The sequence below is a fragment of the Mauremys reevesii genome, unplaced genomic scaffold (assembly GCF_016161935.1).
Source record: "Mauremys reevesii isolate NIE-2019 unplaced genomic scaffold, ASM1616193v1 Contig97, whole genome shotgun sequence".
Lineage (NCBI taxonomy): Eukaryota > Metazoa > Chordata > Testudines > Geoemydidae > Mauremys > Mauremys reevesii.
The window spans coordinates 191699-213996 of record NW_024100914.1 but is presented as its reverse complement, the minus strand read 5'-3'; the positions used below and the strand labels follow the sequence as shown (position 1 = coordinate 213996).

Here is a 22298-nt window from a genome sequence, read left to right as displayed (position 1 = left end):
CCCCTGGACCAGCTGTTCTTACGGCATGTTACTCTCTTGGCTTTTGTCAGCCCAGGCTGATTTGCGGAGGAGGAAGGGGGGATACGCTGTTCACGGTGATGGGGTGTATGGGCCCCTCACTGATCCAGTATTGGACTAGGGGTGCCCTGCCCCTCAACAGGTGCAGGGCCTGCTCCCAGCGGAGGAAGAATTTAAAAGGACACCGGTAGCCGAGGGGAAGGGGGAATGAACTGCATGTGGCACCAGGCTACAAGGCTGGTGCTGAGAGCTTTGCCAGGAGCGGCAACAGCTTTGTGAGGGTTTCTCCAGCAGCAGGGACGGGGATTCCTCCCCACCCCCACCCCTTTGGGAGATGAAAGCCTGAGAGAGATGGACTGACTGAACTGGACACAGAGACAGAGGGCAATCTGCTAAGCCAGCGACCGTGCCCCAGACTGAGGAGCTCCAGATGGGTAGGAGGTGACAAATTTTGGGGCTGGTCAGTACCTGAACTGGACACTTTGAGAGCCCCTCAGGGAGCTGAGCTGACCCCCAATGGAGTGGACGGGCCTGGGCCTAGGTTTGGGATGGAGGAACTGTACAGGCTTGTCGGCAGTAAAGAAATTGACACTGATACAAACTCCTAACATAGAAGCACCAAGTGGGATTTACACCATTGTAGCTTAATTCAGCAACCACATGCAGATACGTACCAGTGTGCACCTTGTGGAATGCGTCTGCACAACATACACTCCCTGATGAGGTCCAGCTCCTTACGTGGGAAATAATGGCCCACGTGGGGGAAAGATTAGCGTATTTCCAAGCTATCTGATTTGTCCAAATGAAGAAAATATTAGAATCCCAAGATAAAATAGGCGCCCCCATGAGTCATGAAAATCCCTTTCTTGATTTGATACAAATTAACATAATGGGTTATGGGGAGGGGAGCTGACGTGAAAATGCCCTGGCTTTGTCCAGGGCTGGCTTTGTCTGTGACATCAGCACTAAGGCAAGGCATAAAACAGGCAAACAGGGGCTCTTTGGCTCACAGAGTCCAATCATCGGAGGAAGGAAGCAGCATCGCACTCCAGAACTCCTGCTTGACACACAGTAAGTACTTTAGCATGTCTGTGTGCCAGCCACACACTCGCAGCCAGAGGTAAACTGGAAGGGGTTGGAACTGCACCTTATTTGAATCCACTGGTTTTTCCTTCCACTCTTTGTTTGCTTGTGTGATGCGTTATCTTGGGGACGCAGCCAGGTGTTTTCATGCAGTGACCCTTGTGTGCTGTGGCAATGTGCTTGTTCGCATGTTTGAAGTTTTTGGTGTGAGTTTTTCTGCACATGAATGTCTGTGTACTATCCATCCATGTGAGCAGTGTTACACGTTCAGCAAACAGTATTTCCCATGGGGAAGCACTGGTGAGGAGTTTTGACTCCCATGCCCGGTATGTTCGGCTGCATGGTTGCCATCACTTTAAACGAGAACGTAAGAAGCACAGTGTAAATTGTGCCATAAGGGGTGTGAAGAAGCCTCAGTGCTCAGAGTCCGTCTCTCCCAAGGGGCCAGAATGCATCTATTATCTGTAGCACAGAATTTCACATTTTAAAATGGTGTGCATACAGCGGTGGGTGCATAACTTCATGTACAATTATCGCCGCATGCAGGAGAGAAACCCTGAGTGCTAAAAAGGAGGCGATCAATGGTGATACAGCCCAGGGGAAAAGAACAGGTGTGGATGGACAGAAGGTTCTCTAACGATTAGCACATTTCCTTCCGTTGGATATTTGCTGCTATAAGGTTCAAACTCAGCAGCCTGCTGGCAGCGCTATAACTGCAATCAGCTGGCCTTTCTGGTAAGAGATTGCCAAACAGCATCACTTCGTTTCTACCTGGAGTCCCAGGGTGATTCCCGGCAAGGGGAAGGGCTATGTGACTTTGTCAGAGTAAATCACGCTGACAAATTGAAGCCACACACCAGCTCGGTGGTGGGAGGCATCGGAGTAAACGCAAATCGAGCCTAGGGCCGCCATCCACTGACGGCTCGGCCAGTTACAGGTGTGAGAGTCAGGGCTTGTGCAGCTCTGTCACGGGACTCCTCCTGCTCTCCCAAAGGGGTGCTTCTGCAGCTCATAGGAATTAATGGTTTGCGATTCAGAGAAATAAGGAGGTGGCAACTAAGGGCTAGTCTAAACTAGAAAATTTACGTTGCTCAAGGGTATGAAAAATGCACACCCTTCCGCGGGTAGTTAAGCTGACCTAAGTTCCCGTGTAGCCAGTGCTAGGTTGCTGGAACCATCAACCTAGCTACCACCTCTCAGGGAGGTGGATTAACTACACCGATGGGAGAATCTCTCCTGTCAGCATCGGGAGCGTCTACACCAAAGCGCTACAGCGGTGCAACAACTCTGCTGCTGTAGCATTTCAAGTGCAGACAAGTCCTAAAGCACCTGACTTCCAGCCCTTCACTAAGACACCTGAAACCCTTCTTAGGATGCCCGCTAAGGGCCTGCTGCCATCCATGGAAAGACTCCCAGTGGGCTTTGAGCTGGGCCCGAGAGCTCCAGTGTCTGCAGTGTCAGACGTAGGGGTGCAGGAGGAGTCAGTCTGACAGTTGCCTTCGGTGTCTCTGGGAACTGCGTGGCTCCTTCCCCAGGCACAGCTTTCAGTAGGTAGCCGTCCCCACCGAACACCTTCATGGCATCATCCAATTACATGGATTTCCTAGCATGATTCAGACCAATAGTTTGCGGGTGTACAGCCCCGCCCACCCCCCAAGGATCTCAGCCTGCTTAACAATCGTTCATTAGGCCTCAGAACCTGCTGCCGGGAAGTATTGTGATGCCTGTTTGACAGACAGGAAAGTGAGGACTAAAGAGAGTAAGGGCCTGGCAAGGGTCAGCGATAGAACCAGAACCAGAAATCTACCAGTTCTGGGCCCCAGCCCAATGGTCTCACCACTAGCCCATCCAGCTTCAAGTTCTGCTGGCCTTAGTCATGCACGTGGGCTCATTGGGCCAGAGCTTGGATCCCCTACAGCTTCCCCTATATTTTTCTAACCATTGCTTCATTAAATGACAGTCGGCCTTCCCCCCGCACCCCCCAGCACGAGTTTCCTTTTTATTCACACCAATAAGAAATGGCTTCCAAAACGCCCTCTCTGATGTGCTAGGGAAAGAATTAACAAGGTAGTAGGACTTGCCACTGAGACTGGAGGTTACAATGAACACTTACACTTGTGTTGACTCCTCACGCAGCCAGATGACTTGGTCATTTATTTCCTAGGCTGAAGACCTCTGTCTATTTCTGAACGACTTCAGTGTTTTAAGCAGGTCAGTAACTTGGATAGAAAATAACAATGAACAGAAGTAATAGACCAAGAAGCTTTTCAAAGCAATTCTTTTCTTTCAATGTCTTATGGCAAACACACGGTAAAAGACAGACCAGGCCCCGATGAACTCGGTCTGAGATCCTGACCCTGGCCACGCAATGCAGGGTTCTGGTCAAACACAGCCGCTTGCAGGGTAAGGGCCCAACTTACGACAAGACACACCAGAGAAAGTCAAAAGTAATCGAGCAGGCGTAGTAAACAATGTGAGGGAATGAGGTGATGGAACAACAGATAAGGTGACTGAAGGATGCATAGCCGATGAATGTGCACTGTAGATGGGTCTGAGTCTTACAAGATCAAATAAATTTTGAGATGCAAACAAATGCACAAAATACTCTGTGCGATCCCCACAGTCCATTAATGAGCCATTAGCAGTTGTCACCACCAGTGGCTTCGTGACACACAAGTAGGCCTTGAGGAGAAGGAGGCCTGGGGTGGCAGTTCTGAGGGCTAGTTGGGACAGGAACTCTCTGCACCGGGGAAGCATGGGAGAAGTGGACAGACAGGCCGACAAGGGCGGCATCGTTGGCAGAGTGGAGGCACTAGGCTCAGACAAAACGAAGCGCAGGTAAGGAGCCGAGCCATGAACGACATTAACAGTGAGAACAAGACGTTTAACCGACTGCAGGGAAGCAGGGTGACGTGGTCATAGCTACAAGGTCAGAAGACAATCCCAGCCATCAGACAGGAGGGAGGGGCTTGACCTGGCTGTCAGGGAGGCCTGGAAAGGAGGTTGCAGGATCGAGGCCAGAGATGACGAGGGCTCAGAGAGTTTTTATGGTCCTTGGTGCCTTCAAAATATGTAGCTTTTGGTGCAGGGCTCAATCATCTCCAGGGCAGAGTACTCTCAAAACTCTGGGCCCAGGGCATTCACTCGCACCAACACCCCTGATGGAGGGAGCAAAGGTCACGGATCTCCCCAGTGGCTGCACTGCCAGGACTTCCAAAGCCAGCAGCTACTCGGCGGCTTTACGGATGGATGGGCAGCAGAAACGTATTAGCCCTGGCTGTGTTACATCTCTGCCATGAGCAATGCAAATGGGTGGGACAATGCTGGCCTGCCCACTGCACCCTTTGCCCCCCCCCCCACTGCCTGCCTCTACCCCAGCCAGCTCCTTGGACCCATGTCACAGATGCAGTTACCAGCTCAAGGCATCGGTGCCCGTGTCACTCTGGTGGTGCGGCTTGCAGCCCTTTCACTGCCCTTTGCTGCCCTAGAGTGTTGCTGCCGCCGAAGCGCCCCCTTGTGGCCAGGGATGCCTCTGCAGTGTCTTGCCTCTAGCAGCCCCTTATGGGCCCCTTAAGCACCCCAGAGAGTCTTGTACCCAAAGCCGCCGGGTCTCAGCCCTCTGGCTCCTTTGCTTGCCCTCCTGCTCCTTCCTCCCTCTCAGCCAGCCACACACCTGCCGCATCCTGCTGCCTCTTATATTAAATCACCTGCATCCGCTCAGGTGAGGCTCCTGTTGTACTCCGGCCTGGCTTAGCCCAGACTCCAGAACCCAGGCAAGCCGCCCTGTTACATGCCCACAGAGGAGACGCTCAGGTGTGCACCTGTGTGTGGTTTCACAGGTAAGTTTAGGTCTCAGGTTTACTTGCAACTCCAAAAAGGCAACTACTCACTCACTGCTGAGAGTGATGCCAACTCTCGAGATGTTTTATCCAGGTTTCGGAATCCAGAGATCGCACGAGAGTCTTGGCTTTCATCAAAAATGGTTTTTCGCTCTACTGGCTGAGGAGAAAACCTTGAAAATATAACCCACGTGCACTGTATCAGCTCAGAAACCAGACTGGCAAATAAAAAGAAACGTGTGTGTGTGTGTATATATATATAAAATCATCTCATGATTGGGGGGACCTGACTCATGACTTTAGAATGGCTAAGGTGTGGTTGACAATGCTGATCATGCATCCGTTCCCACTGGTGCTGGACAAAACACTTTCAGGGGAACCTTTTTTCCATTGGAAAATGCAGTTTTGTCAAAGTCCAACTATTTTGCGGGAATGTGTCAATTCTGACAACATTTTAGATGCATAAAGAACCAAAATGAACCGTTTTGACTTTCTGGTTTTGTTTCGATAATGTTGAAGTGGTTCATATTGATAGAGTCAGAACACTGCGTTTTGAATCTCCTCATTTTCATTTGTTTCGTTTTGACTTTTATATTAAACCGTTAATTGTAATGTATTTAAGATTGATGGTTTAATAGTGTGTATTGCTTTGACATTAACTAAACAAAACATTTTAATGGTTCCAAATTTAAAAAAATCTTGGAATTTTTTATTTTGCGGGCAATTTCAGCTTTTCAGTCCAATTTGGAACAAAAACCCGTTTCAAAACGTTGGCACTTCCATGTTTCCTCCAGTTTCTTGGGAACAGCTGTAATTCCTGTTATTCAGTGAGTGTCTCTCCAGAGAGTGGATTGATTTGCTCACCCCACCCCCACCCAAGATGAGGTCTCATTAACTCTCCTGGTCTCTGTTTCTGCAGGCTGGACTCACACCTTGCTAAATTCTGGCACCAGCCACAAGCCTTGGGGGAGCTGAAGGGAATGAAACTGCTGGCTGCCTGCTTCATGGACCTGCTGCTCACCTGTCTGGCCCTGCCCAAAGCCGAATGCCGACTCCACGAGCGATCCATGGAAATCAGGAGTAAGTCCCTGTAACTGCAGCAGCCAGGCCAGCTCCTCAGCTGGTGCAGACTGGCGCAGAGCCACCCCAAATGGCTCTGCTGCCCCCCCACCCCCGTTATCTCTGCCCTCCCCAGATAATTGGACCCAGCACAGAAGAGCCTAGGAGGTCGGTGACGGTATCAGTGGGTGGCATGGCAGGGTCAGTGTTTAATAGAGAGGCTTCTCCTGTCTCTCTCCCATGGTAGCCTATGTTCAGAGCCTGGTTTAGTCACAGGGTGGAGAGTCTCCAGAGCGCCCAGGCGTTGAACAGGGTGTAGTGCAGAGGTGCAGGAGCAGCGCTGTGCGCGTATGAAGCCTGCCCGCACTCAGAGCACCTCAAGCCGCTCTGCCTCCTCCCTGTACCTCCCCGTGCACACTGACCGCAGCCGGGCATGGGCCTGGCATGGCAGGAGCAGGGTCTCCTTGCACACACGCACACGCCTATGTAAGGACTTGTCCCAACCTGACCCCAAACACGTGGAGTTGTTCAAATGCAGCAAAAGTTTTTGAAAAGGCCTCTGGGTTCAGGCTGTCATTGCTAGCCACAGTGTGCTCGGGCCTGTGTAGCAGCGCCCTCTGCCGGTGAACGTGCAACATTGCGGGTCACTGCCAGGCTAGAGGGCTGCAGTGTGAGATGGCTGAGCTTTCTGTCCTTTCATTATCTAGGCTTTGTTCTTCTCCCTCCAGAATCCGCCTCTTACTCCCCATAGCTTCCCCCTCCTGCCTCTGCATTTTCCCTCTCATCTTCTGCAACCCAATCCATCCTCCCCCTCACCCAGCCACTCCGCTCTGGCTCAGTCCAGGAGCTGGACTTCAAACGGTCCTTTCGAGGGACTTCAGACACTCTAAAACAATTCCTTACATCTTTTCACCCCCGTCCTCCCGCCCACCCCGAAGGCCGTTCTCCCCAGCAAGGCCTACAAAGGGCCAACAGACGGCGTTTCCTGGCCCAGCCGCGTTGCAGATTCCATGAGCCAGGAAAAGTCTAGAGGAACTTTCCAGACAGCAGAACTCAAAAACTTGCAGTTTTTAATCAGCCTGTCCAGCAAGTCTCTTCCTACAACGTGTGTCACGGCAGCACCCGGTGGCACCCGACGCGATCAGGCCGCTCTGTGCTAAGCGCCAGGCACACCCCTGGCAGTAACAGCCCTTCCTGAAGGAGTTTGCAATATAAACACACCAGACTCAGGGGCGGTGACTTTCTCGAGGTGACAGGCAGGGTTAGAACCCAGCTCTCCTGACTCCCCAGCCCACCTGAATTAGCTTGGGCAATGGAGTTGCCTGGTGCTCTGGTGGTGGGGCAGCCTATACACACACCGGGCTGTCGGCAGTCTCAGGATGACAGGGCCCCACATGCTCATAGCACAAAGCCCATGTTCTAACTGCCGCGAGGACGCACAGGTCGCATGTCAGCAAGTGAGTCACTGCAGAGCCAGAGAACTAAGCACATGGGCCAGATCCTCAGCGGCTGTGAATCAGCAGAGCCCCACTGATTTCAAAGGATCTGCTCCAAGCCAAGAATGTGGCCCTTGGTTCCCGTCACCCCAGCAGGGCCCTGTTTGCGCTGCGTGGCTCAGGGTGCCTGCTGTTGGTTTTCAGCGGTGGTTGTGAAAGGGGCTGGACGGCAGTCCCTGGAGAATCGAGTCCTGTGCTTCTCCATAGGCCTGGCACAACGGGAACCAGACAGGGGAAGAGGGTTGAACCCCATTCCCAGTGCCCTGAGTCACCCAGTCCTCTGTATGGCTACCCCCTTCCCTCCTGCATTACTGTGCAAAAGACATTGTCATTTTAAAATAAGCGAAGGCCACGCCACCTGCTCCCCACCGGCAATGACAAGGCAGGTGCAACCACTGGCAAGTGTATGTTAGAGGTTGGGGCCTGAGCCTGAGCCACAGAGGATGTGAGCGATCACAGCCTAGAGCTTGGGAGCTTTAACTCCAGCTGGACCAGTCCATGGTTTTAGCTCGGGAAGTCCCTCCTTCTCCATCCCAAGCAGGTGGCTGTGACACATGCTCAGGAGAATTAGTCCTCAGCCTCACGTTCTAAAGACTTCCTGGCCTTTGCCTTCTAGACCCTGATATCGACCCTTCCTGGTACACGGGGCGTGGGATCAGCCCCGTGGGACGGTTTGGCCAGAGGAGAGCTGTCGTGGAGAGCTCCCGGATGTTGGGCTATGGACACAGGCAAGCTTGCTTCCCTCTAGAAGAAAGCAGTGAATCCCTTCAAGATGAATGAAATGGCCAAGACAAAGAATGAATTTGAATGATGATAAGAAAAGACCCTTCTCCTCTCTCCCTTCCACATCCCAGCCTCTCTTCTAGGCACATGAAAATGTTTGGTCTCATTTCAATGTAAAGTATCTTTGTGGCTATAAATGATAGAAACCAAAGAGCAGTTGCTAACTCCACTATTTTTGCAGACAATTTCCCTCTTGTCTGTTTTTCCTTTTTCTCTCCCCTGTTCCCCATTTGTCCCCATCTCTGGCTTTTGCTCTTAAATCTAACATGATTTGTGCCAGAAAATTGCTGGGGGAAAGAAATACAAATTCCCATGTTAATTATCTTCCTAGAACATGGGCTCTTTTATACAAACCAAAAAATAATTAAAAAAAATTGAGAAACCGAGCCCGGCACGTGTCTGCTGTGACTTGAAACGTATCAGACTTGTCTCAACTCTCCTGGGCCGTAGGATCTTTAGAACCGAGTGGCGTCACTTTCCCCTGAGATTGAGTCTCTCTTCCTGAACAATTTCTCTTCCACACAATAAAGTCTTTTGACGTGATCACCGGGCAGAGGAGCCAGCGTTTTAGTCTGGATTCTGAATCCATCTGAAAGCAGGTGGAATATAACTGGCCCTACTCCCCTGACCAATGTGTCATGCCAGCAGGAGTAATACGCTGGCGAATCAAGATGACCATTTCAGCAGGCCCCACACAGCTGGCTCTGCAGCAGTCCAGATGGCAGCCATCTTGCCATTGTGCATCTGTGCAGTTCCACCCACCTCCTAGGACAACAAACACTTACTGCTCTGCTGAGGCCTGAGCTGGCGTCTCTAATTCCCAGCTCTGTTAGTCACTCACTGCGGGCCACCCCTGCCGCTCTGCATGAGATTTGCCTATTAGTCAGGTCAGACCAGATGATCTAATGGTCCCTTCTGGCTTAAAAGTCTAGAAGATGCTGAATTAGGGTGACCAGACAGCAAGTGTGAACAATCGGGACGGGGATGGGGGTAATAGGAGCCTATATAAGAAAAAGCCCCAAATATCGGGACTGTCCCTATAAAATCGGGACATCTGGTCACCCTCTGCTGAATCCACGTAGGCCTGACTTCCCCCTTCCACCAAACTGCCATGTCCAATGTCCCTGCTCTCCTTTTAAACACTGCATGCCTGCTGCCCCGCACTGAGCTGGCTGGGCTGAGCTCCCCGCTGCTATCCTGCCATCTGCGGCCCACCGGCAGCCAGCCCGGAGTGCCAGGCTGCGCTACGGTACTTGAGAAACACTGCGGAGTAGGCCAGATCCGCTGCGGGTGAAACTCGGCCTAGCGCCATTGGCTTCAGTGGGGCTGCAAGCGCCTCTGGAAAAGGGGGATACGAGTCACGCACCACGTTTGGCAGTGGGAGCAATACGCAGCCGCTAGCACAGAATCAGAAATGAGGGTTGCCAGGTGTCTGGTTTCTGACCGGAAAGTCCAGTTGAAAAGGGAACCTGACGTGTTCGGTCAGACGTAGTGACCGGACACTAACAGCCTGGTTACTGCGGGCGGGGGGGTAGTGGCAGCCTGTTACCCAGCCCTGAAGTGGCGGCTCCCGCGGCAGCAGGCACCAGCTTGGGCGGCAGGCAGCCCCTTTGCAGAGCCTGGCTTGCGGGGCTGTGGCAGGAGACAGCGTGCGGGACCCCTGGCGAGTGGGGGAAGGGGCTCTCAGCAGGCACAGAACGTTCCCCAGGAGGGAAGGAAGACGAGCTGCCCCGCCAGCCGGCCGGCGCTTCCCCTGGCTGCGCTCTCAGGCGGCTCCGGGGCAGAGAGGGCTGGAGCGGGCGAGGAAGGGGGCTGCTGGGCAGGCAGCACAGAAGGAGGCAGGAGGCTGCTCTGTCCTCTGGGGGAGCAACCTGGGTGCTGAGAGCTGCCCACTGGCCTCTGCTTCTACTGACCATGGAGAGCCCCACTGTGCAGCCTGCGGGGAAACAGAAGCCCAGGGAGAAAGCCCAGCCCTGAGGTCCTGCAGCATGAACAGCCGCTGCTGGGGAAAGCAGCAACTACTACATAATTAGGGGCCGGATTCTCCTTTCTCCCCCCAGGGTAACTCAGGAGTCACTGCACTGAAGGGGGAGGGGGAAATTCTCCACCTCCAAAAGTGACACAAGCCTTGCGCACAGTGAGGCTGCTGGGCAGGAAGCAAATGGAACGACAGCCCAAGGGCTGAGAAGGCTTCTGGAGTGTGTACTATTGGGTTATCCGGGAGAGGGGGCGGGCGGAAGCCCGCCCCATGCTAACGGATCCCTCCCCCAGCCTAAGGGGAGGATCCACAGGGCCACAGAAACCCACTAAATGCGGGGGACAACTAATAAAAGAACAGGGACAGGAGTGAGGTCAAAGGGTCATAAGGAGGGAGCCTGATGGGGACACCGAGCAGAGAACCCCGGACAGCACCCACTGCTCCTCGAAGGCGTCAAGGGAGCCAGCGGACGCTGCCCAGAGGAACTCCGCCCGGAGACGTGAGCGGACGAGGGACCGGAACCAAGCCCCACAGTCGCAGGAGTCTCCGTCGGCCAACCTCCCCTCCCTGGTTGCGTGGATGGCCTTTTTAGCCAGGGCGAGGAGGAGGTTGACCAGGAGGTCCCGCGGCTTTGTGGGGCCACGGATAGGGAGTGCATGGAGAAGGAGGTGGGGGGAAAAGTGCAGCCAGAAACGTAACAGAATGTCGGTGAGGAGCCGGTATAGGGGCTGCAACCTGGCGCACTCTAGGTAAACATGCGCCAGGGTCTCCCTCACGCCGCAGAAGGGGCAGGTGTCCGGGACAGGGGTGAACCGCGCCAAGTACACGCCCGTGCTCACGGCCCCGTGAAGGAGCCGCCAGCTGATATCCCCGGCGGGCCTCAGGACCAGGGTGGAGTACAGGCTGGCCCACCGGGGCTCCTCACCCTCCACAGGTGGCAAGAGGTCCCGCCACTTGGTGTCGGGGCGGGACACGAGGGTGAGGAAGTGAAGGGTGTGGAGCACGAGTGTGTAGAGATGCTTCCTTGGCGCGGTTTGGAAACGGACCGGCTGCAGATCGTGCAGCCGGCTGGCGGAGAAGGGGCGGGGGGGCCGGTTGGGTCCACGGGGCAGGGGCCCGATGAAGAGGTCCGGAGGGCTCGGGGTGGGGGGTGGGCGGGGCGTGCCCTCACGCAGGACCCGGTCGAGGTAGGCCCGAGCAGCGGGCGGCAAAGCGGCCTGCAGCTCCTGTAGTACGCGCCGGGGAGTACACGGTCTGGAGAGCCCCATCCGCTGAGCGAGCATCAGGGGATCCAGCCAGTCTCCCCGGTCGTAGTCCAGGAGGTCTCCGACCCTGGTGGCATCTGCCAGGACCAACCTCTGGTGCACCGCGGGGGACTCCGCCACCTGCACACAGAGCTGGGGGTTGTGTAGCAGGGGCTCCGCGAGGAGGTCCACCCCCTCGGTGGCCGCCACAGACCTGGTTGCAGAGAACAGCTTCCAGGTCCGGAGGAGGTCCTGGTAGAAGACCGGCAGCCCGGAGAGGTCTCGCGGAAGGCCCCTCGGGTCGAGATAAAGGAGCTGCCGGTCGTATCGGAGCCCTCGGAAGCGGCGCAGGAAGGCGTGCGCCAGGGCTCTCCATGCCGGACTACCCGCACCATAAAGGAGCCTCTGCAGTGCCTGGAGGCGGAAGACGTGGACCTGAGTGCGGAGGCACTTCAGGCCCTGCCCTCCCTCCTCCAGGGGCAGGTGGAGCACCCCTGCAGGGACCCAGTGCAGTCCTGGCCAAAAGAACTCCAGCACCACCCTCCGGAGGTCGGTCAGGAACACCGGGGCCGGGACCAGGGTGTTGAGCTGGTACCAGAGCATGGACAGGACTAGTTGATTGAGCACCAGTGCCCTCCCTCGGAGGGAAAGGCACCGGAGGAGTCCTGTCCATTTCCGGAGCCGCTCCGCCACCCTGCCCTGCAAACCGTGCCAGTTCTCCGGTGGAGAGGGATGCGTGGCAGAAAGGTAAACGCCAAGATAGAGCAGCGGGCCCGCGCTCCACCGGATGGCCTGATGCGCGGGTGGGAGGGAGCTCGCCTGCCACCCGTCCCCGACCACCAGGCCAGAGCTCTTGACCCAGTTGACCCGGGCGGAGGAGGCCACCGAGTACACGGTTTGGCAAGCCTCCACCCGTGCCAAGTCGCCCGGGTCCTGGACCACGAGGAGCACATCGTCGGCGTACGCCGAGGCTAGCCTCTGTAGCGGGGTGGACCCCCTCTCCTGCCCTGAAGGGTTAAAAACAGCCCTGGGAAGGGGCTGTGGCTGGAGAAAGCAGCTTTTAGGCTGGGCGGATTGGGGGAAGTGGCTGCAGCTGGGGCCATGCCCCAAACAGACTAGCTGGCCCTATAAAGGCAGAGAAGCCAGGGGCAGACAGGAGTCTCTCGCTGCATTCAGAGAGAGAAGGGCCTGGCTGCAGGGAGCCAGAGACAGGGTACCTGAGTGGAGCAGGGCTGGGGAAAGGCTGGGGAGCTCTAGCCTGGAAAGCCCCAGGCTGCGGCCTAGCAGAAGGCCAAGGGGTACTGGGGGTTGCAGAGGGTAGGCAGAGGCAGCAGGTCCAAACCCTCCTTGCCAGTGATGAGTGGCTGATCCTGCAGCCTGCCCCAGGGCGTGGGGCTAGACAATGACTGGCAGTAGCCATACACTGAGGAAGGTCGGGATAGTGGTTGGGGGTTCCCTGGGGAGGGGAGACCCTAAGACTGAGGGGTTACTGCCGGGGGGGGGCAGCACCCCAGGTAAAAGGGCACCGGGTCCTGGGAGGGACATGGGGCCAGAGGACAGGTGGCTCACCGGCCTGCAGAGGGCGCCCAGGATGCTGGAATGAGCTAATTCCCAGAAGTCACCAGCAGGAGGTGCTGCAGGGGTGAGTCTGCACATCTACAGCCTCCCCTGAGGAGGGGGCTCCACCGGCCACCCAGGCCCATTTCTGACCGTGGGTGCGACTAGACTGGGGCTGACCCAGCCAGGAGCGTGGCTGGGGGGGAGCGAGGGGAGTGGCCATTCCCGAGCACATTATCCTTAGGCGCTGACTCATGGGTGCTCTGGAGCTGGAGCACCCACAGAGAAAACTTGGTGTAGCTCCCAGGCCCAGCTCACCTCCGCTCTGCCTCCTCCCCGAATGCTCCACCCCGATTCTCCCCCGCTCCTGCGAATCAGCTGTTTGCGTGGGAAGCCTGGAAGGGCTGAGAAGCAAGCAGTGCCTTCACGCTCAGGCCCAGGGAGGTGGAGACAGAGCAGAGGTGAGCTGGGGCAGGGGGGCCACTCATGCTGCAGCAGGTAATGGGGGGGGAACCACCCCTCGCCCCAGCTCACCTCCACCTCCCTGGGCCTGAGCGCGGAGCCGCTGCCTGCTTCTCTGCCCTCTCAGGCTTCCCGCATGAACAGCTGATTCGCAGGAAGCATGGGGCTGCGAGCTCGGCCTGGCCCCGTGCTCCAGGCGCTGTGTGGCAGCCATGTGGCCCGGCTCCAGTGGAGCCTCACAGCTGCAGCACCTCCAGGCAGCGCAGTAGGGGGTGCGGGGGGTGTTGGATAGAGGGCAGGGGAGTTTGGGGGGTGGATAGAGGTTGGGGCAGTCAGAGGGCAGGGACCGGGGGGTTGAATGGAGGCAGGGGTCCCGGGGGCAGTCAGGAAGGAGGGGGGTTGGATGGGGCAGTGGGAGGCAGTCAGGGGCAGGGGTTCCAGGGGCGGTCAGGGGATAGGGAGAAGGGGTGGTTGGATGGGGCAGGGATCCTGGGGGGCCATCAGGAATGAGAGGAAAGGTTGGATGGGGTGGCAGGGGGCAGTCAAGGGACAGGGAAGGGGGATGGATGGGGCAGGGGTCCTGGGGGGGGGGCAGGCCACAACACCCTTGTGGGGTGAGGAGGGAACTGGTTAAGATTTTGGCAGCTCATCACTGGTCAGAGCTGGGGGTGGCTGTTAGGAGTTGGGGGAGGGGGGTGGGGATGTTCCCCATGTACTAAGCAGAGAAGTGAACTGCACATTGTACCCTGGTCAATAGAAAGCGCTTTAAACATGCTTCTAGATTAATCAGTAATAAGTTACCAGGACCACTTGGTGTTCCCCCCCAATATTTTTTAAGGAACTCAAATGTGAAATTCAATTCAGTGTTACTAATGGTGGTACGTCATCTATCCCTGAAACAAGCCTCTGTTCCACATGATTGGAAGGTAGCTAATGTAACGCTGATTTCTAAAAAAGGTTTACTGGCCAGGATCACTTCTGGCACTTAACTTCAGCACTGGGCAAGTTGTACCATTAAGTGGATACATAATTAGTTAAACAACTGAAAACAAAGAGTAACTATTAATGGAACAGGAGTACTTGTGGCACCTTAAAGACTAACAAATTTATTTTAGCATGAGCTTTCGTGAGCTGCAGCTCACTTCTTCGGATGCATAGAATGGAACACACAGACAGGAGACATTTATACATACAGAGAACATGAAAAGGTGGAAGTATGCATGCCAACAGGCAGAGTCTAATCAATTGAGATGAGCAATCATCAGCAGGAGGAAAAAAAACTTTTTGAAGTGATAATTAAGATGGCCCATAGAAGGTGTGAGGAGAACTTAACATAGGGAAATAGATTCAATTAGTGTAATGACCCAATCATTCCCAGTCTCTGTTTCGGCCAGAGTTAATTGTATCTAATTTGCATATTAATTCAAGTTCAGCAGTTTCTCTTTGGAGTCTGTTTTTGAAGTTTTTTTGTTGCAAAATTGCCACCTTCAAGTCTGTCACTGAGTGGTTAGAGAGGTTGAAGTGTCTCCCACTGGTTTTTGAATGTTATGATTCCTGATGTCAGATTTGTGTCCATTTATTCTTTTGCGTAGGGACTGTCCGGTTTGGCCAATGTACATGGCAGAGGGGCGTTACTGGCACATGATGGCATATATCACCTTGGTAGATGTGCAGGTGAACGAGCCCCTGATGGCGTGTCTGATGTGATTAGGTCCTATGATGGTGTCACTTGAATGGATATGTGGACAGAGCTGGCATCGGGCTTTGTTGCAAGGATAGGTTCCTGGGTTAGTGTTTATGTTGTATGGTGTGCGGTTGCAGGAATAATGTCGGATTGGAGGTGTAAGGAGATGCCTGGACTTGACATGACTCACAGCCATTTCCTGTATGGACTTAGCATACCCTGAAGACACCTTGTATGCTCAACCACCTAAGTTGGAAACAAACTATAGGAGAATTTGGCCTTGGCTTAGATCAGGGGTCTCAAACACACGCCCCACGGGCTGTTATTTCCTGTGGCCCCCACCATAGGTGCCAACTGCACCGGCAGCCAAGCTCCCCTCACTCCCTGACCCCCCAAGCACGCCGTGTCCCCACTCCTCTGCCTACCTCCCAGTGCTTCCCACCGTCAAATAGCTGTTTGGCAGAATTTAGGACTATCCAGGGGGGAAGGGGCGAGGATGCGGCGCGCTCAGGGGAGGAGGTGGAGGACAGGCGGGGCCAGGGCCAGGATTTGGGAAAGGGGTTGCAATAGGGGCAGGGAGGGGGGTGGAGTTGGGGCGTGGACTTTGGGGAATGGGGGTGGGGAAGGGGTGGGAAGAGGCGGGCCAGGGGCAGGGCCTCATGGAAGGGGTGGAGTGGGGACAAGGACGGGTGCAAAGGAGGGGGCTTTAACCAAAGTAATTCTAAAAGTAACTGTGTGTTTTGTCGTTTGCATGAGGTGCATCACTGAGTGTTTGTGTTTTATTAAAACCCCTCTTTGCATTACAGTTTTTAAAAAGTTAATACATTGACTTTTAATAGCACACGATGTTACTCTTCATGTTTTTCATTTTTGACTATACTTTTGTATCGTTGTATGAAAAGGTTTCAGTGATACAGCCCTCGGGCCAATGTACTAGTCCTCATGTGGTGCGTGTGGTGATTTGAGTCTGAGATCCCTGATTTAGACAGAGAGAGAAGTATTAGCTGCAGCATTACTAACAGGGATAGATACAGTAAAATCACAGATTCACTGGAATGGAAAGGATTATGACAAGCTAACCTTGAGTGTCTGCAAGTTTCTTACTGGGAGCCTGTGTGAGCTTTTGTTAAAGGTTGCTTTTGCTGCTGAGTAGAAATTATAAGGTTTTCCTGTTGCTAGAGAAATTGTTTTAGCCCATTAGGGGTTATGATTGGTTAGATGTAGGGCATAGTGTGAAGGTATTAGAAGAAGAACTCTCATTTTAACTATATAATGAGGGTTAGAAAACAAGCTCATTGGAACTTAATTCAGGGATACAGCTCAAGACCAGAACGGCTAGGGTTTTTAACCCTTGCATGACCAGACTGTGGAGAAGCCAGAGCCCCAGGTGACACAACACTGACTGGCCATTAGGAGATGTCTGTCTGCTTTATTGGGAGTGGTGAATGTTAGATGTTTGGTGTGTGCATTCTACTAATCGTTGATTGCTAATAAATACATCACACTCCATATGCTTATGAATGTGAATATAACATAACTGGAATATGCCTTATGCAAAAGGTCTCTTGTAATGTATCATTGAAAAAGTTAAATGTGCTGAATTTGATTTTCCTGTTTGTATGCATGTATCATTCTTATATCTAAAGTTAGAAATATAAGATACAAACTTGTATCACTGATGTAAACATATTAAGTGGAAGCCATTAAGGGTGCTCCAGAAACAATGAGTTGTGAATGGCCCTGTTTACCTGCAAGCCTTCCTGTGTACTGTGGGCTAACCCAGGAAGAATGGAGGCTGGGGTCTTACAGAGACATGTGACCCTGTCACCTGATACTGAAATTCCTCTTGAAGTTGGCACCTTTCCAGAGGGGGGTGGGATTTCAAACAAAGGTTTCCCACTTTAGGGAAGTTCTATATAAAGTGGGGGAAGCAAACAATAAGAATCTTAAACTGGCTTAAGAGACGGCCTCCCCACCCCATAAAGATACCTGCAAGCACCTGGAAACAAAAGGACTGTAACCACAGAGGTGTGTGAGAACAGGCTGGACTCAGGTCACAGAAAGGATCTGACAGGATGATTTTATCTGAAGTAACAACTTGGGTGAGAAGTTAACATTTGTAACTGATTTCTTAGTATCATCAGCTTAGCCTTGCGTGTTTTGTTTTATTTTGCTTTGTGACTTACTTTGTTCTGTCTGTTATTACTTGAAACCACTTAAATCCTACTTTTTATACTTAATAAAATCACTTTTGTTTAATAATAAGCTCAGAGTAAGTAATTGGTACCTGGGGAGCTGTGCATCTCTCTCTACTGGTGATATAGAGCGCAGACATTTTATGAATTTACCCTGTATAAGCTTCATACAGAGTAAAATGGATTTATTTGGGGTTCAAGCTTCCAGAAAGGTTGCACTGGGCGCTGGGAAAGTCCCGGTAACTGAGAAGCCCCTGGGCTGAGTGAATCTCAGGTTCTGTGAACTGCAGAGGGATATGGCCCAATCTCTGGAGCTGACTGGACCATCTGGCTCAGCACGACAGGAGTGGAGGGGCACCTGTTCCGGCTGGAGGGTTGTTCTCAGTGGTACCCCAGTGCATCGAGTGACAGTCTCCAAGGGGGTCTCTGTGATTGAACCCGTCACAAATCCATGTACATGGTTAAGAATGTCCACTGTGTGATAAAGGCTCTTCCACTGGAAAAAGGTCCTGTTAACCGCTAGAGGGTCATTGCACCCAGAGGGGGAGGAGAGAGCTCTAAATTATGAGGGCAAAAGAGGAAGTCTTAACAGGGCCACTGGTGGGGAGGGGAGCAAGATGGCCGAGGCCCTGGGCCCCGCAGGGTCCCCGTGAGCCCTGGACGAGAATCCCTTCCCTGGCAAGAGCACATGGGGGAAACTAAGGCACACACAGTATACATATGCAACGTTAGAAAAATGCTCCACTTCAGGTTGCCTAGAGAGGCTGTGGAATCCCCGTCATTGGAGGCTTTTAAGAACAGGTTGGACAAACACCTGTCAGGGATGGTCTAGGTTTACTTGGTGCTGCCCGAGATCACGGGCGGGACTTGATGACCTCTTGAGGTCCCTTCTAGCCCAGCATTTCTATGGCTCTGTGAATGGTGAAAAACCTGTTTACTCACCCGGCGGTGGTCCGGGTCTTTGGCCGCTCCGGGTCTTCGACGGCATTTCGGCAGCGGGTCCTTCAGTGCTGCCGAAGACGCGGAGCGAGTGAAGGACCTGCTGCCGCCACCGCAGGCTCCCCTGCTTTGCCCCAGGCCCCCTGAATACTCTGGGCGGCCCTGGGTCTTAAGTAGGGTTCCACAGGGATCTGTTCTGGGTCCTGTGTTTAAATTCTTTATTAACGACCTGATTGTAGGTATAGAAAGCATACTTATCAATGCTGCAGATGACACAAGTTGCTGGGGGTTGGGGGTGGGAGGAGGTAGCCAACACTTTGAAAGATAGACCTAAAATTCAGAAGGATCTTGATAAACTGGAGAACTGTGCAACAGACAACAAAATGAAATTCAATAAAGACAAATGTGAGGTGCGCCGCATAGGGAAGAAAAACCAAATGCATAAATACAGAATGAGGAAAACTGGCTTGGCAGCAGCACTGCTGACAAGGATCTGGGAGTTGTGGTGGGTGTGTATTTGTTATTGGAAAGGCTTGAATCATAAAAGATAGAGTGTTCAGGTGTAATAAATGTTTCTTTCAAACTCTGATACTTATGGTAAATAAACCACAAAAGGCTGAAAAAGTTTTGAATATGTTTATCTACTATATGCAGATATGCCTACAATAATTGTATTTGATAAAACCCATACAAAACTTTAAAAATACTTTCAGGCAACAGTTTAATGCTAATATTTGCATGTATTTGACATTTTTCTAAATACTTTCTCAAAGTTTCAGATAAATTACATCTTTCTTAGAGGTTATTTTAGGCTGTACAAGGATTTGGTTTTATTTTTCATTTAATGCACTAAAATATAAACAATATAGGCCCTGGGTACATTTCACAGCATTGTGTGTGTGTTCATTGAACAGGGGCACTTGTGGTGTGAAAAATGTTTCTCTTGATTCTGGACCGTGACTATATCTGGACCAAGAAATTTGGACCTTGACAAAAAATAATTAAACTACCCCTGCATTAAGGGCTGCTATGAAGAGGATGGTGATCAATTGTTCTCCAATTGCACTGATAGTAGGAGAAGGGGGAATTTAGGTTAGACATTAGGAAAAACTTTCTAGCTATAAGGACAGTTCACTGTGGAACAGGTTGTCACAGACTCTCAGGCCAGTGCTCTCTTGGTGCCGTATGGCCCCTGGAAGGAACCGCCCTTCAGAGTACTGACCCTACGTAAGGTCACACTCTTTGCTCGGGGTTTAAGCTGTAGGCTTCTCCTCCACCTCCCAATACTGCACATCTAAGCCTCCAGCAGGCCTGCCTCTCTCTAGCCTGCAGTGATTCTCAGCCAGTGCAACACAGAAGTGTTTATTGTACGTCTGGAGCACAGCACAAGACGTTCTCAGGGGCGTCCATCTGGGTCTGTCCCCGTCCAGGTGGGCTCAGGCCGCTCTTTGTTCCCAGCCCAGAAGTGACTCCTCCTTTCTGCGGCCCACCCTGTGTCACCTCCAAGGCCCCACCTCCATCCTTTGTCTTCTTTCCTAGGCAAAGACTCTCTCTTCAGCTCTTTGTTCTCTCTGCTGCCCAAAACTGGCTGGCTCCAAGTTGGGATGGGCCTTTGGGTCATCAGTCGCTAAGTTACAAAGTGTCCAGGCCATGGTCTGGGGTTCAGGCTGCTGGACTGGGTCACACCTTGTTCCCTGCAACAATAGACGCCCCCTCCCACCTTGGCTAGACATGCAGCACATGGGGAAAACTAAGGCACACACAGTATACATATGCAACGTTAGAAAAATGCCCCATTTCAGGTTGCCTAGAGAGGATGTGGAATCCCCATCATTGGAGGCTTTTAAGAACAGGTTGGACAAACACCTGTCAGGGATGGTCTAGGTTTACTTGGTGCTGCCCGAGATCACGGGCGGGACTTGATGACCTCTTGAGGTCCCTTCTAGCTCAGCATTTCTATGGCTCTGTGAATGGTGAAAAGGACAGAGGCACCTATAAACTAATTGCAGACACTTATTCCTGTCCAACAGATGTCCTCAGCTGATGATGGCAACAGCGCTACCAGCTGTGAGTATACAAGGGCATTTACCATCTTATAATCATGAAATTCTACAGAAAAAAAATACATCCCCCACCATATAAACACAAGCAGTTACTGCTCACATATCTAGCATATGGTACAGGGTGTGCAAACAGCACAGCACAGCACAGAGCACTGAGTGCACACACTAAAGATAGCAAATATTAAACTCTTACTAAAGGGGTTTTTATCCATTAAATTTTTGGAAATTATTTTCTGCAAATAAAACATTATTACAGAAAACTATTACATCTGAAAAGCAAAAACGGGTCAGTGAGCAGAGAGATGAGCCTAGAAATCCCACGCAGGATGCTCCAAGTGCCAGGCAAAAGCTAGGGAGAGGCTGATTGGTTCTTGTAGGGAGACAGAGCAGAGCTCATCCATCTTCCTCTCTGGGATCCCCTCAGGTTGTGGCACAGACTCCAACAGGCTCTGTTAAGCTGCAGAAATTAAACACAGGCAACGTTTATTAAGGGAACCTGTCATAATGTTTTGCAATGACAGTGCACACTGCTGTGGTACGGTCACCCGAGTGGCTGCAGTGTTCAGTGGACAAAATCTCTAACCCTGCTGACAAAGTTTTCACCCAAGTCTGTTCCTGGAGCCTAAGGCCTGGTCTACACTACGATTTTAGCAGCGTTACCTCAATTTAACCCTGCACCCGTCCACACGATGAAGCCCTTTTTTTCGACTTAAACGGCTCTTAAAATCGATTTCTTTACTCTACCCCCGACAAGGGGATTAGCGCTGAAATCGGCCTTGCCGGGTCGAATTTGGGGTAGCGTGGACGCAATTCGATGGTATTGGCCTCTGGGAGCTATCCCAGAGTGCTCCATTGTGACCGCTCTGGACAGCGCTCTCAACTCAGATGCACTGGCCAGGTAGACAGGAAAAGTCCCGCAAACTTTTGATTTTCATTTCCTGTTTGGCCAGCGTGGCAAGCTCATCAGCAGAGGTGACCATGGAGTCCCAGAATTGCAAAAGAGCTCCAGCATGGACCAAACGGGAGGTACGGGGTCTGATCGCTGTATGGGGAGATGAATCCGTGCTAGCTGAACTCCGTTCCAGTAAACGAAATGCCAAAACATTTGAAAACATCTCCAAGGGCATGAAGGACAGAGGCTATAACAGGGACTCGAATCAGTGCCACATGAAAATTAAGGAGCTCAGGCAAGCCTACCAAAAAAACAGAGGCAAACGGCCGCTCCGGGTCAAAGCCCCAAACATGCCACTTCTATGATGAGCTGCATGCCATTCTAGGGGGTGCAGCTACCAGTACCCCAACCCTGTGCTTTGACTCCGTCAATGGAGTAGGACACAACATGGAAGCGGGTTTTGGGGACGAGGAAGATGATGATGAGGAGGTTGAAGATAGCTCACAGCAAGGAAGTGGAAAAACTGGTTTCCCCAACAGCCAGGATCTGTTTCTCACCCTGGGCTTGGAGCCAGTAACCCCTAAACCCACCCAAGGCGGGCTCCCGGACCCTGAAGGCAGAGAAGGGACCTCTTATGAGTGTACCTTTGTAAATATTAGACATGGTTTAAAAGCAAGCATGTTTAATGATTAATTTGCCCTGGTATTCGCAGCCAGTACAGCTACTGGAAAAGTCTGTTAACGTGTCTGGGGATGAAGTGGAAATCCTCCAGGGACATCTCCATAAAGCTCTCCTGGATGTACTTCCAAATTCTTTGCAAAAGGTTTCTAGGGAGGGCAGCCTTATTCTGTCCTACCACTTTACCACGCCAGGACAGTAGCATGTAGTCGAGAATCATTGCAGAACAAAGTATTGCAGCATATGGTCCCAGTGTTTGCTGGCATTCAAACAACATCTGTTCTTTATCTCTCTGTGTTATCCTCAGGAGAGTGATATCGTTCATGTT

The 22298-nt window shown here is 52.4% G+C and overlaps 2 protein-coding genes across 4 annotated transcripts in view; one reads left to right on the top strand and one right to left on the bottom strand.

Annotated features, from left to right (window-relative positions):
* The first annotated feature begins 428 nt into the window (after nucleotides 1-428).
* LOC120395126 (prolactin-releasing peptide-like) lies at nucleotides 429-8628 on the top strand. The gene is made up of 3 exons (XM_039519296.1): nucleotides 429-1089; nucleotides 5860-6020; nucleotides 8112-8628. The coding sequence occupies exons 2-3, from the start codon at nucleotides 5921-5923 to the stop codon at nucleotides 8273-8275; spliced, it is 264 nt and encodes an 87-aa protein (XP_039375230.1). The 5' UTR covers nucleotides 429-1089; nucleotides 5860-5920; the 3' UTR covers nucleotides 8276-8628.
* A 10413-nt stretch (nucleotides 8629-19041) lies between these two features.
* The window catches only part of LOC120395132 (class I histocompatibility antigen, F10 alpha chain-like), a 54412-nt gene continuing 51155 nt past the window's right edge, over nucleotides 19042-22298 (bottom strand). For all 3 annotated transcript variants that reach the window (XR_005592480.1, XM_039519299.1, XM_039519298.1), the window contains one exon: nucleotides 19042-20857. The gene's annotated coding sequence lies outside the window, so the exon portion shown is untranslated. The remainder of the gene's footprint in view (nucleotides 20858-22298) is intronic.

Bases quoted from the DNA above. Each gene is read 5' to 3' on its own strand.
- LOC120395126 (XM_039519296.1), top strand. From the start codon at position 5,921: ATGAAACTGCTGGCTGCCTGCTTCATGGACCTGCTGCTCACCTGTCTG. The intron at 6,021-8,111 runs GTAAGTCCCTGT...TTTGCCTTCTAG, and splicing joins GCGATCCATGGAAATCAGGA to ACCCTGATATCGACCCTTCC.